The 12,516-nt window shown below is 39.0% G+C and overlaps 1 protein-coding gene and 1 long non-coding RNA gene across 7 annotated transcripts; one reads left to right on the top strand and one right to left on the bottom strand.

Moving 5' to 3' along the window:
* Positions 1-87: 87 nt before the first annotated feature.
* On the bottom strand, positions 88-2,513 carry LOC135637582 (uncharacterized). Of its 2 annotated transcripts, XR_010496330.1 has the most exons (3): positions 2,246-2,513; positions 2,092-2,132; positions 88-493 (listed from the first exon to the last, which is right to left on the bottom strand). It is a non-coding gene; the product is annotated as an uncharacterized LOC135637582 (long non-coding RNA). The 2 variants fall into 2 exon arrangements; XR_010496329.1 differs by having other exon boundaries at positions 2,092-2,513.
* Positions 2,514-2,924: 411 nt separating this feature from the next.
* Positions 2,925-11,074, top strand: LOC135585631 (glutamate receptor 3.1-like). Of its 5 annotated transcripts, none has more exons than XM_065152381.1 (8): positions 2,925-3,021; positions 3,265-3,396; positions 3,499-4,774; positions 4,864-6,212; positions 6,310-6,587; positions 7,632-7,663; positions 7,755-8,161; positions 9,464-11,074. In XM_065152381.1, the coding sequence occupies exons 3-8, from the start codon at positions 4,510-4,512 to the stop codon at positions 9,896-9,898; spliced, it is 2,766 nt and encodes a 921-aa protein (XP_065008453.1). In that variant the 5' UTR covers positions 2,925-3,021; positions 3,265-3,396; positions 3,499-4,509; the 3' UTR covers positions 9,899-11,074. The 5 variants fall into 5 exon arrangements, with proteins under 5 accessions (XP_065008453.1, XP_065008457.1, XP_065008456.1 ...); XM_065152385.1 differs by having other exon boundaries at positions 2,932-3,396; positions 3,499-3,666; positions 4,367-4,774; XM_065152384.1 differs by having other exon boundaries at positions 2,932-3,396; positions 3,499-4,204; positions 4,367-4,774.
* The last annotated feature ends 1,442 nt before the right edge of the window (positions 11,075-12,516 follow it).

Genomic DNA, 12,516 nt, shown 5'->3' with positions numbered 1-12,516 from the left:
GGCACATCCTAAATGCCAAGAGAAAATTTACATTTATAGTGTGATAATCACATAAAACCCACTTTATGGTTTAGAGGAGATGATAAGTGTCATCATTGCTGTTCTTTATTTGATCCCATCCATGATCATTGCTAACAAATAAAGATTGACATAGGACTAACAAATACAAGATTTAGTATTCTCTATCTCTTCTTGATACAGAATATTAATGGAATAAGAAGGAAACAGCGAACTCTATAGACATGTCATCAAATGGCAAAAAATGAAGCCCTGGAGGAAAAAACAGTGACCTTACGTCATCTTAATTATTCACCTCAGCTAATCTAAGATGCCAAGAATTTAAATGCCTCCTTGTGACCTTTATATCAGCAACAAGGATCATGCGCAGAGCTAAGGCTTGGTAGTGATAAGTTCAACTGGAAGAACAGATACTGCAGACACTAATGATCCATGTGATACACCTGAAACCGGTTGTAGTTCTACCAGCAGACACCTGAAGATCATAAATGGCAACATAAATATATAAACTGCACAACTACGAAATATGATGGTACAATGACAAATCATGCATAACAAACTTATGTACTCCTGCTGATATAAAGGTAGTAGCTTCTATTTTGTGCAAACAGAGGCCGAGAAGTACCCATTAGGCTGGTGATAATGACCTTTGAATTTCCAAGATTCTAGGAAGGTAGGCCTTAAAAGCTTGTAGGCTTCCCATTAATGACCAGCCATCAGATTATTCCTAGACACATGGACTCCTGCTGGCTCATAAGGCTTACTTTTGAGAGATGTAACATCACTAGGAAAGGGAAGGAGTTGAATCAGCATAACAAGCTAATATAGCTCATATTTATTTTTCAGGTCAACAGTACAAATAGACAGAAGGATCAATTACACAAGGGACTCTTATCCTTAGTAAATCTCATACACTCCTTTGTGACATGACTTCTTTGCTCGAAAAAGATTGTCAACCAATAAGTATCGGTACAAATTCAAGGTAAAGAGAGTAGAAGAGAAACTAAACATAGGATTTGAATTAGTAATTGAAATACATATTTAAGACATGGGCAAACATCAAAGGCATATCTCACTGAATCAAATGCAAAAGGGAATCATTTTCAATCAAACATCACAATGTATTCACCACTATGATGGATGAGCATAAGAATATAGAGTAGAGACTATGATAAACAGATAATGCAAAGTGGGGCAAAGAATTCTCACTGGCCATGACAAGAGAAAGACGTGACTGGCGAGTAGAGATGATAATGAAGTATAAGACAACATAGGGTACAAGCAAAATTTTGTGGTTTCTGCCAATACATACATGATATGCCACTCTTTTGGCCATGGCTCATCTTACCGATCTGTACCAATATACCGATTAGTCATCAGTGTGGTATGTACAGATGTACTAACACACGGTATGGTAAGGTACCGATAGAATGATATGTACTACTTATACTGGTCTCCTATTGGATTGGTATGTACTGCTCGTACCGAGCGGTCCATCGTGGTATGGTGGACCTTGCTTTTCGCAAACAATCTATCTACTTGAATATTTGCAATATGTCAATCTCAATAAGGTACCATGTACAATTACAATCTCTGTAGTTATATGTGTAGGTAAACCATTTTTAGATAACAAAACACAAACAAAAAACCACAAAAAGGCTTCACTGAAGCAGGAGAGAACTACTTATGATACAAGGGAACTCCAAATATAGACTAAGTAGCCTTAATTACTTTGTTGGAAGATATTAATACAAAGACCAAAATTTTATCTCTAGCTCCTTTCTTCGCATATTGTCTCCGTTTTTCCTTCAACAAGTAGTTGCCAGTAGTGTATATTGTTGCTCTGTATACTCCTTTTAATTCCTCAAAGTTCAATTTACTTTACTAATCTATTAGGAAGCAGAGAACAACCAGCAGAGTGGGATAAAAGTCTTATTGGACAGTGATCTATAGTTCATCAACAACTTCTCAAAGAACAACTATATTCAAAGATACTCATATGATGTTAAGAGACAATTCCGCACTTATCTACCGATCCAAATCAAAAATGGAATTTGAGGTGAAAGAAGTTACCTTTCTTTTATACCAACTCTATAAGAATGGATCTTTTGCGGCTAGCATCCAGTGACAATGTCCGACAATCATGCAACAAATTGAGCGACTTAGATTCAACTTCCTGCCACCAATAATCTTAAACTAGAAGATACCAGCATAAGGGATTCGATACCAGAACAGGAATCTGAGTTGAACAACGGGAAGCAGAAGGTCACGAGGCACGAGATTAGGGTTCCAAAGAACAGGGCTTAGATGCAATTAGGGTCATTCAGGGTCGCCGGAGACTAGTTGGAAAGAGACCTCGTTCCGGAAGCGAGCTATGGATCCGCGGGGGAGGAAGGCGGGGCGAGGATTCCGCGACCGCCTTCCCGTCGGCCAGAGACACGAGTCAACTTCGACTTCGACCGGTGGTTTCCTTATGACAAGCTGAGCTGCTCGGAACCACACAGCGAACACCGAAACATGGGAAACATCGACGTGGCCTCCACATTTATCTACGTGTATTCGACGATGACGTCACATCGATATAATGCCCTCTTTCGTAACTCAAGTCGGCATCAAAGTCGTGCAAAGAGAAAGATTACATTTAAAGCTCTGAAGGTTAAAAATAAATAAAAATAACAAGTAATTTCCGAGGTGTCACTCAAAAATTACGTGGATAAGATATAATTTGTAATTTTCTCATTTTTCTTAATTTTTTTATCACTATCATTGCATCTAAAAAAATTTAAACTCATAAATAGGATATAAATTGATTTGGATAAATTCTCAAAAGAAATTTAATTTAATTATTATTTTTAGAGAGCTCCTAACTTATTTCATTCAAATAATTTCTGTCATTCGCCCCATCGATCGCGGCCCCAATATGGTCGTCTCCACGCTTCGCCTCCGGCGTTGCTTCGGCCTCGGCCCATGTCGTCTCCGCCCCTCGCCTTCGACGTCGCCTCCGTAACCATCTAAAAGCTTGTGTTGGCTCCATCTTCCTCTCACCTCGAATGCTAACATGACATATGGGTCGATCAAATGACAAATATCCAATAGCACTCATCTGGTGTTTAATTGTCGTTTTGGCCTTTTCTTCTCTCCATGATTTCCTGATCATACCATTTGATATCATATTGTTTTTGTTTTTCTTAATAATATAAAATGATATATTTTACGCGATATTTTTGTACGATACTGATTCCACAGATTGTCCAAAGATTCCACCTTTTAAGCTCTAATCTGCAATTAAAAGGACCCATCAGCATCGAAGACAATAATGTCGAGGGGGAGGATGTCATGCAGGAGAAGAAGAAGAAGAAGAAGAAGAAGAAGAAGAAGGTGAGCCATAGGATATGTGGGACAACTTGGGACAGTTGGCTATCAACTTCATGCAGTGATTTGCCTGTTGAGAGAAGATGACCCTGAATTGATATGATGCAGGTTGTGCGGGCCTTCTCTCCCACACAACACGGGAATTCTGCGACATCTTATCAAATATCAGATCAGCTGCCACTGGATCCTCATCCATCAACAATCAAAGAACACAAGGCAGCTCTTCCAACCTTGAAATCGAGTTACTCATGGTGACCAACAGCAAATACGGTGAAAGTAGGTGTCTGTCGGTCCGAGAACTGTTATCCTCTTACTGTGCATTCAGTTTCAGCTTCACCAGGACAATCTGCAAGTGGAACAGCCCATACTCTACTTGGTGCCCTTTATGTGTTTGTTGATATTCTTCTTACATTTTGTGATAGTTGTTGCCAGTCCCTGTCACCATTAATTCCCTCCTGTGCAGAGTTCAGTACGACATATGAGCTCCTGGTTCCATCTTCACCTGTTCATTTGTGCTTCGTAATTTTGTGCTGACCCCCTTTTTCCCCTTTTCTTTGTTCAGCTATTGTTCCCTCACTTCCTCTTCTTGGCTAACAGCATAGATTTCACAGCTCAAGGCATCTGAATTGTCTAATTCCTTTTCATTTTCCTGTTTCAGGGAACTCCTACAGATAATTTCTTCTGTTTTCCTCCAGCGCACCACTCCTATTGTACTCCTTCTATTTCAAGTACCTTTTCTCTAGTTAGGTCTAGGGTTTAGCTAGCATAATATTCTGCGCTTCTCACTTCTCTTGCTAGAGAGAGAGAGCTCTTGGTAGTTTCCGTTTCTTGGTCTTTCGTTTGCTTTTCTTTTCTAATATTTCTTTTTTGACCTTTCTTTATGATCATAATTGGCTCTTACTCTTTCTTGTTTTTTCATTTTCTTACTTTCTAGTGACGCATTGCATATTTGTTAATCATGGTTTATGTTCTTCAGCCTCCTGGTTACACTGATACGTGAGAAGGTTATTATTGGTTTGGTCCTGGTAATGATGCTAGCGGTTTTGGTTTTGTTTCGGAGACTATGATGCAATTCTGAAATCAACGAACAATCTAGGATCCTTAATTATAGATCCTACCATGAAGCATGTTTTGCTTCTATTTTTGGCACTCTGTTTTAGTCTCCTTCGGAGTGACCTCGGTAGGAATGTCTCTGCTATAAGACCTCCTACAGTGCACATTGGAGCTCTTTTTTCCCACAATTCCACCATTGGAAGAGTTGCCAAGGTTGCCATTGATGCTGCAGTGAGCGATGTCAATGCAGACCCGAGTGTTCTCCAAGGCACGAAGCTGGTTGCTGAAATGCAAGACTCCAATTGCAACAGTTTCATTGGTATTGTTCAAGGTACCACCACACTAAGTTTCTATTTTGTGAAAAGCCTTCATCTATTATAACAAAATGAACTTATTATTTGTTACTAATTCCTCACACAGCATTGCAGTTCATGGAGACAGACATTGTCGCAATCATTGGTCCGCAATCTTCCGTAATTGCACATGTCATTTCACATGTTGCAAACGATCTGCAAGTCCCTCTTCTTTCCTTTGCGGCGACAGATCCTACACTTTCTTCATTGCAATATCCCTTTTTTGTCCGAACAACCCATAGCGATCTCTTTCAAATGGCTGCTGTAGCTGAACTAGTTGACTATTACCAGTGGAGCCAGGTGATAGCCATATTCGTCGATGATGATTATGGTAGAAATGGAATAAATTCTCTAGGTGATAAGCTTTCAGAGAAGCGCTACCAGATATCCTACAAGGCTGCATTGCAACCCGGGGCTACAAGGGGTGACATCATGGATTTGTTGGTTAAAGTTGCGCTGATGGCTTCACGGATTATTGTCGTACATGTGAATCCAAGCATCGGTATTGAAGTTTTCGCCACAGCAAGATATCTAGGTATGGTGTCAAATGGGTATGTTTGGATAGCAACAGATTGGCTTTCTTCAATTTTAGATTCTTCAACTCCACTGGATACAGCAATTTTGGACACAATGCAAGGAGTTCTTGTATTGCGACAGCACACTGTAGATTCAAAACTCAAGAACACTCTAACTTCAAGATGGAGCCAGTTGACCAAGAACGGCACAACTGAGAACTTCCATCTTAACTCTTATGGTCTATATGCTTATGACACAGTGTGGCTGGTTTCTCATGCATTGGATGCCTTTTTCAATGATGGTGGATCGATTTCATTTTCAAATTTCTCAAATCTGCATGATGCTGAGGGAAGGAATTTACACCTCGAAGCAATGAGTGTGTTTGATGGGGGCCAGATATTGCTGAACAAGATTCATAATGTGAATTTTGATGGTGTTACTGGGAAAGTCCAGTTCGACTCTGAAGCGAACCTCATTCACCCTGCTTATGATATCCTCAATATGCTAGGAACTGGATGGCGAACAATCGGTTACTGGACAAACTACTCTGGATTGTCAATTATGTCACCTGAAGAACTGTATATGAATCCAGCAAATAGTTCCAGTGCAAATCAACAACTGTATAGTGTCATTTGGCCTGGGGAGGTGATAACAAAGCCTCGTGGTTGGGTTTTCCCTAATAATGGGAAAGAGTTAAGAATTGTTGTTCCTAACAGAGTAAGTTACCGGGAATTTGTTTCAGTAGAGCCAGATAACGATGGCGTGAAGGGATACTGCATAGATGTCTTTACTGCTGCCATAAACTTGCTTCCATACCCTGTCCCATACAAGTTCATACCTTTTGGAAATGGCCATGAGAATCCCAATTATGCTATGCTTGCTGAGATGGTTGCGTCAGGTGTAAGTATTAAACAGAAAATAATTTGGTAACTTAATGTGAATTTCCTGCAGAGTTTGAATTTTGTGATTACTGATCCTGTAACTTCGCCTGTTGTAGGACTTTGATGCTGCTATAGGCGATATAGCCATAGTTACAAATCGAACAAAGATTGTTGATTTTACCCAGCCATATATCGAATCAGGGCTTGTCATATTGGCTCCTATAGAAAAGCTCAACTCAGATGCTTGGGCTTTCTTGCAGCCATTCACAGTGGCGATGTGGTGTGTCACTGGGTTATCCTTACTCATAATAGGAATAGCCGTTTGGATCCTTGAGCACAGGATCAACGATGAATTCCGTGGGCCTCCAAAAAAACAGCTAGTTACAGTCTTTTGGTGAGTTTAGACAAGAAACTGCAATCACAGCTATCTTAACTTTTTCTTTACACATCCTGCTGCATTGATCATCAAGTGAAACTATTTGGCCATTTGGTTGTTTATTTTGTGGAAGATTTTTGTATTCATATCACCACTGGATTTTTAATCTTTGTCACCCAAAGGCTTATGCAGTAATCATCTCATCAGATTAGTCAATGGTCTTTTAGGAATATACTAGTACATGTATTATGAGTTATCAAATATTTAGCATATTGAACTTGGAAGTATATTTCTTAGCATAATATTCATATGGTGCTGCCCTATATGTCATACAGAGTACTATCAAAGGCTGAGCAAACTTGGTAATATATCAGTTATCATGTTGCATGATTGCAAAAGAATTGTCTGAAATACATGTACCAGCAAATATGTACATTGCTATCATTGGTAGCATAACAATGATTGGTCGTTAGACTATCTTTATTTTCTTTATGCCAAAAGGTTTGTTGTTATGTAAAGAATACTAGCTAATTAACTCAGTGTACAAACTTAATCTTCTAAGATCATTTGTAATGAATTCTGCAGAATAGTCAAAGAAATTGCCCTAGATGATGCTTGATTAATGACATGATTCAGTAAAGTAGTTATTGGTTTGTTTGCTAGATGTAGTGCACTAACTATAGGATGTGCAAGGTAACTCCTAAGAAGTGGACATTGTGACATGTTATACATCTTATTTTGCAAATGGTGAAATTGTGGCTATCGATTTTATTGTTTGTTATATCTAACGAAGTGGGCCTTTTTTGTTTTTTAATAGCCATTTCGAACTGTATGATTAATTGGATAATTCTCTTGGTCATTCTTGTCTTTTGGTATCCATCAACCTTTGCAGTTACAATGTACAATTTGTTTCAATCAAGTCTGTTAATGTGCATATGAACTTACTGTGTTACGTGGAGCTGAAACATTATGACAAGAAATTCATTCTAAGTCCAGTTTAACAATCATTGGTTCTAGCAGGGCAATTGAAGCTAACTGATGTGATCTTCAATGTCTTTGCAGGTTCAGCTTCTCGACACTGTTTTTCGCTCATAGTGAGTGAAGTCTACTCACTTTTTAGTTACTTTTATAAGCCAAAAGATATATTTTTGACTTCATAGATTAATGTTGTCTTTCTCTTCACAGGAGAAAATACTATGAGTACTCTTGGGCGTGTAGTTCTGATAATATGGCTTTTTCTGGTTTTAATTCTTCAATCCAGTTACACAGCTAGTCTGACGTCAATTCTCACTGTGCAACAACTATCATCACCTGTAAAAAGCATTGACAGTTTAATTGCTAGTAATGAGCCTATTGGGTTTCAAGTTGGCTCATTTACTGAGAACTATCTTGTTGAGGAGCTTGGCATTTCAAGATCCAGATTGAAAGCACTTGGTACCCCAAATGATTATGTTAGAGCCCTTGAGCTAGGCCCCAAAAAAGGAGGTGTTGCCGCTGTGGTGGATGAACGCCCCTATATCGAACTATTTCTCTCAATCCAATGCGAGTTTGCCATAGTAGGCTCAGAATTTACCAAAAATGGCTGGGGGTTTGTAAGTATCTTCAGATGTCAAGTTTCATAGATATCTCTTTTTGCTGTGCTCTCTCTTGGTTTTGAAGTGCTTGTGATATTAATTTCCGCTGCTCATAGTTTATGAATGTCATGTGGTACATCGAAAGCAAAGTTTGTAGGGAACACATATGCATGATCCATTTGGGCAACATATAAGTTAGTTCCTGATACTGATTCAAAACTTTCATGAATTATCATTCACATTTGTGAAAGTTTTGCTTTAAAACCCCTGTTAAATTAGTGGTGAATCTTATATGCCTAGGCTATTAGGCTCATGCACATATTGTCAAAGAAAGATTAGTGATCAACACTTAGATGAAGATGAAGATTTATGTGAGACACAAAGCTTTAATGCTAAAAGGGCAACAAATTACTTTTTTTTTTCTCCTGGTACTGTGTTGTGAACAATTTGTAAGTATAAACAGTTAAATCTTGACTTCTATAATATGGATATTAGAATCCCATTGAAGTGCTGACAGGAAGCAGAGGTTGCAAAAAACTTTTCTCTTGGAAACATAAGTACATCTATCTTATATAACAAACTTGCTCAATATACTTTTTGTGTACTTAGATCTTGATTCCTACTGGTTCATGATATTTTGATTGCTGGATTACTATATTCAGTTCGTAGGATCCATACTAGTTATTATCTCATAAACTAGTTGATTGGCATCTATCATCCTTTTCGATAAAAATGGTGATTTTTGTGCTAAAAAATTATTATAAATGTTATATAACTTCTGTTAGCACAACAAGGACATCACTATTCATTGGTTTTCTGCAATTTGGAATTTGTTTAAGTATTGTGGCCTTTTTGGGTTTTTTTTTTCCCTTCCTTTTAGCTAGTCGGAGAACTTTGGCTGATGCAAGAATCAAATATTGTCTTGCCTGAATTGACCTTTAGATTCAACATGTCAATTTTAGCAGTTCTAGCTGAATCAAAGAAAAAAATGGTTTTATTGTCTCCATGGCTTCCAAGAAAATTTCTGTGGCACAGCTGAAGGCTGAAGGTGAAGCACACTAGTTTCAGTTTACATGTATGCAAGACAATCTTTTGTTCAAATGCATGTCATCATAATTATACTGAATACATTATTAGATGCACAACTGCACCCTATTCTCCTAATGATACAAGAAATAAATATGCTTGCCTTAATCCTGGGTGATCATTTATCATGTTTGTCCAAGTTTTGTGCAGTATTTTCTTTCCTAATGGCTCTTAGCAACTCTCTGCCACTTCAGTTTGTACGACTCTTAGCTGATGCCTATCATCTCAACCCAGGCATTCCCCAGGGACTCCCCTTTAGCTGTGGATTTGTCCACTAATATCCTTACACTATCAGAAAATGGCGATCTCCAAAGAATTCATGACAAGTGGCTTACTGGAAGAAGTTTGTGCAGCTCCCAAACGAGCGAGCTTGAGTCTGACCGCCTCCAACTTAATAGCTTCTGGGGATTGTTTCTGATATGTGGAATGACATGTACTGTTGCAATGTTCGTATACTTTGCGATCATGGTGCACCAGTACATTCGCCACTACCCCTTGGAGGAAAGTGACTCTTCCGACCATGGAAGCTCAAAATCTGGGTGCAGCCTGCAGAGATTCTTCTCCTTCATCGATGAGAAGGAAGAAGATGTGAAGAGCAGGTCAAAGAGCAGGAAGATGTTGCAGGCAGGAAACACTAGTCTTGATAGTGAAAGCCATAACATTTTTTAGCTCAAACAAGAGTTTTTTGGGTTTGAATGCTACAAGAACTCCATAACTGTGAATTGCTGTGGCAATATACGAGAGGCCAAATCAAGATTTTCTTCAGAAAGTTTGAGAATCAAGATATTATTTTCTATGACAGTTTAGACCGAAAGAGGAGTGTCAAGGTAAAGATGAGATCCATTATACTGCATGTGTGATTCAGTTCATGCCTGACTGGTTCTGGATTAGATTTCACTGGGATGTTTCCAATGCATGTGAACAAAGATGTGTGATTCAGTTCATGCCTGACTGGTTCCATTAGATTCAGTTCATGTCCTACCTATGCTCATAGCAGGTGGAGTGAATTGTATCAGCAGCACAAACTGATACAATGGTGATTGTGGCAGGAAGCCCAGTTGAGCTGCTCCCCTCACAACAGCAATTCCAAAGAGTGGAAGGATCACATATCACACAGATGATTGATATGGTCAGTCATGGCTTCACCGCCAACTTGCGAAGCCCTGCTTGTGCTCATGAAACATGCATCAGAAACTTAGGCCATTTCACTGCTTCAGATTTGAGCTTGAATGGAGGAGTGTTTCTACCTTGTGTTAGGTTCACTCATAGAATAAGAGTAACACATTATAGTGCCATCACTGCATCCATTTCTTGTCATCAGACAAGAAAGTGCATGCTTCCTGTCTTTGGAAGATGATCACATACCCTAACAATATCATGGAATCTTGGATGAGATTTTAACTGAGCAGTACCACCTGCAACTAAGCCAACAGTCTGTAATCCTCCATGAACTATAAACCATTCAACGTCCATGTTAAAGAAATATACTGAAGCAGTGGTTGGTGGTGTGAGCAATTCCTCTGCAATCGGGTGAAGGATCTGAGTTGTTGTCAGCCACCGTTGCTGAAACATTGTCATCAAGGATTTTTCCGTTCACTACTGAAGACACCTTCATAAGACTGCAGGCCAGTATCCATATGAAGACACCTCCAAGCTTCATGGAGACAGAGAAGAATGTCAAGAGCACAGATTTTGATCTGTGTGAGAGAGATGTGTTTACATAAAAAGCTCCATCCTTAACTTTCAGTTGATGTTATTATTATTATTATTATCTAAGAACTCAAAAGAGCAAAACTACTTAAAGATCTCTTTACAGCCATCGAGAAAGATACATAGGAGAGTCCATCTTGATTGCCATCCTGATTACAGATTGCCCAAGTTCCCTGCATTTTGATGTCTTAGGAAAATATCATGTCAGGGTAGAAGAGAGTACCACTGAAATGATCATCATCATCATCATGTCTCTTCACAGCTATCCACCCAGGGATTCCTTCCACCAATTAAGAACGTCATCGCAATTTCGAGTGGGCATAAATCACCTTGGAAGTTTGTAGAGATATCATGTTATTCGGAGAACAATGATCGGTTTCAGAAGTGGAGAATCGGAGACTTATCATGATAGTTTTTTCTGGGAGCCATTTATAGATACAGGACATACTACAGTTCGTCAAAAAGAGTCGTATGTCAGAAATGATGGCTTGCAGCTGCCATGGTCAATGGTTGTTGCTGGGAGCCATTGACCATCTGAACAATGGCCTGTGCATTAGTTTGGAGCCGAAAGCTCCTTCATTTATGTGCTTCAGCAGTCTTGAGTGCTTCCACCATGGATAGGTTGTGAGTTTGGCAGACACAATAGCCAGCTGCCATCAAAGTATTGCTAGGAGAAAAGAAGGCGAAGCCGATACCTGCAGGAGAGTCGGGTGAAAGAAAGGATTCATCACATTTTAATGTAAAAGACAGAACACCCATCCCGAGAAGAGGAATTATGAGGATTCATGATCCTTATCCCCTCAGGCAGTAAATATGGTTCCATGGTTTTATTCATGAGAGCTAAAGCTCTAAATATTTAAAGCACAAGGACTAGTAGTACAACGGTTGCAAAACTTGGCCTCGTTCCTATTGAGCCGAAAGAGCCCAAAGAGAATAGAAAAGAAGACTGAGAATACAACTAGAAATAGATTTTGAATACCCTTCACCTTTAGCCAGCGAAGACCGAGAATCAAAGTGCTTGAATCTGATTCTGATCCCAGTTTTATTCTGATGTCCAAAATGAAAAGAGGAAGGGCAGCTAAGGAAGATGTAGGCATAAGAGGTTTTCAAATAGATGTCAGATGTTGCAGCTTTCGCTTTCAATTGGATGTTTGTGGATGTGTGCAGAGAGATAAAGAGGTTGGGAGATCATTCCAACAAGATTTCTCTAACAAGTTTTACCTTGCGCGAAATCGAAAGGTACGAAATCTCATCTTTGTCAATCCTTATCCTTCAATTTCGCTTTGATGAATTGATAGGCGTCACTTGAAGAGAGAGTCAAAAGGGTTGGACTGTTATATTCATAAATCATATATCATCACTAGGAAGCCTAGAAACGTAAAACCTCGTAATTCAATCAACTAGAAAATAATAAAACAACAACTCCAGCTTAGAGAGAATCCAACCATTAGAGTTCAAAAGATCAAAAATACAAGAACAAGATGTCATATCCCCTGTATTTACTATGGCGGCTAGAAAGTGATAGAAAGGTTATTAATCCGAGGATTAGTCTATATGTTACCGATTATTTTTCTAAA

This window comes from Musa acuminata, chromosome BXJ3-5 (assembly GCF_036884655.1).
Source record: "Musa acuminata AAA Group cultivar baxijiao chromosome BXJ3-5, Cavendish_Baxijiao_AAA, whole genome shotgun sequence".
NCBI classification, from domain to species: Eukaryota; Viridiplantae; Streptophyta; class Magnoliopsida; order Zingiberales; family Musaceae; genus Musa; species Musa acuminata.
The sequence above is the reverse complement of the archived record's forward strand: the minus strand, read 5'-3'. Positions and strand labels throughout refer to the sequence as shown.

What these genes read in the sequence shown, in the direction of transcription:
- LOC135585631 (XM_065152381.1), top strand. Translation starts at nt 4,510, where the DNA reads ATGAAGCATGTTTTGCTTCTATTTTTGGCACTCTGTTTTAGTCTCCTT. An exon ending in TTTCATTGGTATTGTTCAAG is followed by an intron (nt 4,775 to 4,863) that starts GTACCACCACAC and finishes TTCCTCACACAG; the next exon opens with CATTGCAGTTCATGGAGACA. An exon ending in GACACTGTTTTTCGCTCATA is followed by an intron (nt 7,664 to 7,754) that starts GTGAGTGAAGTC and finishes TTCTCTTCACAG; the next exon opens with GAGAAAATACTATGAGTACT.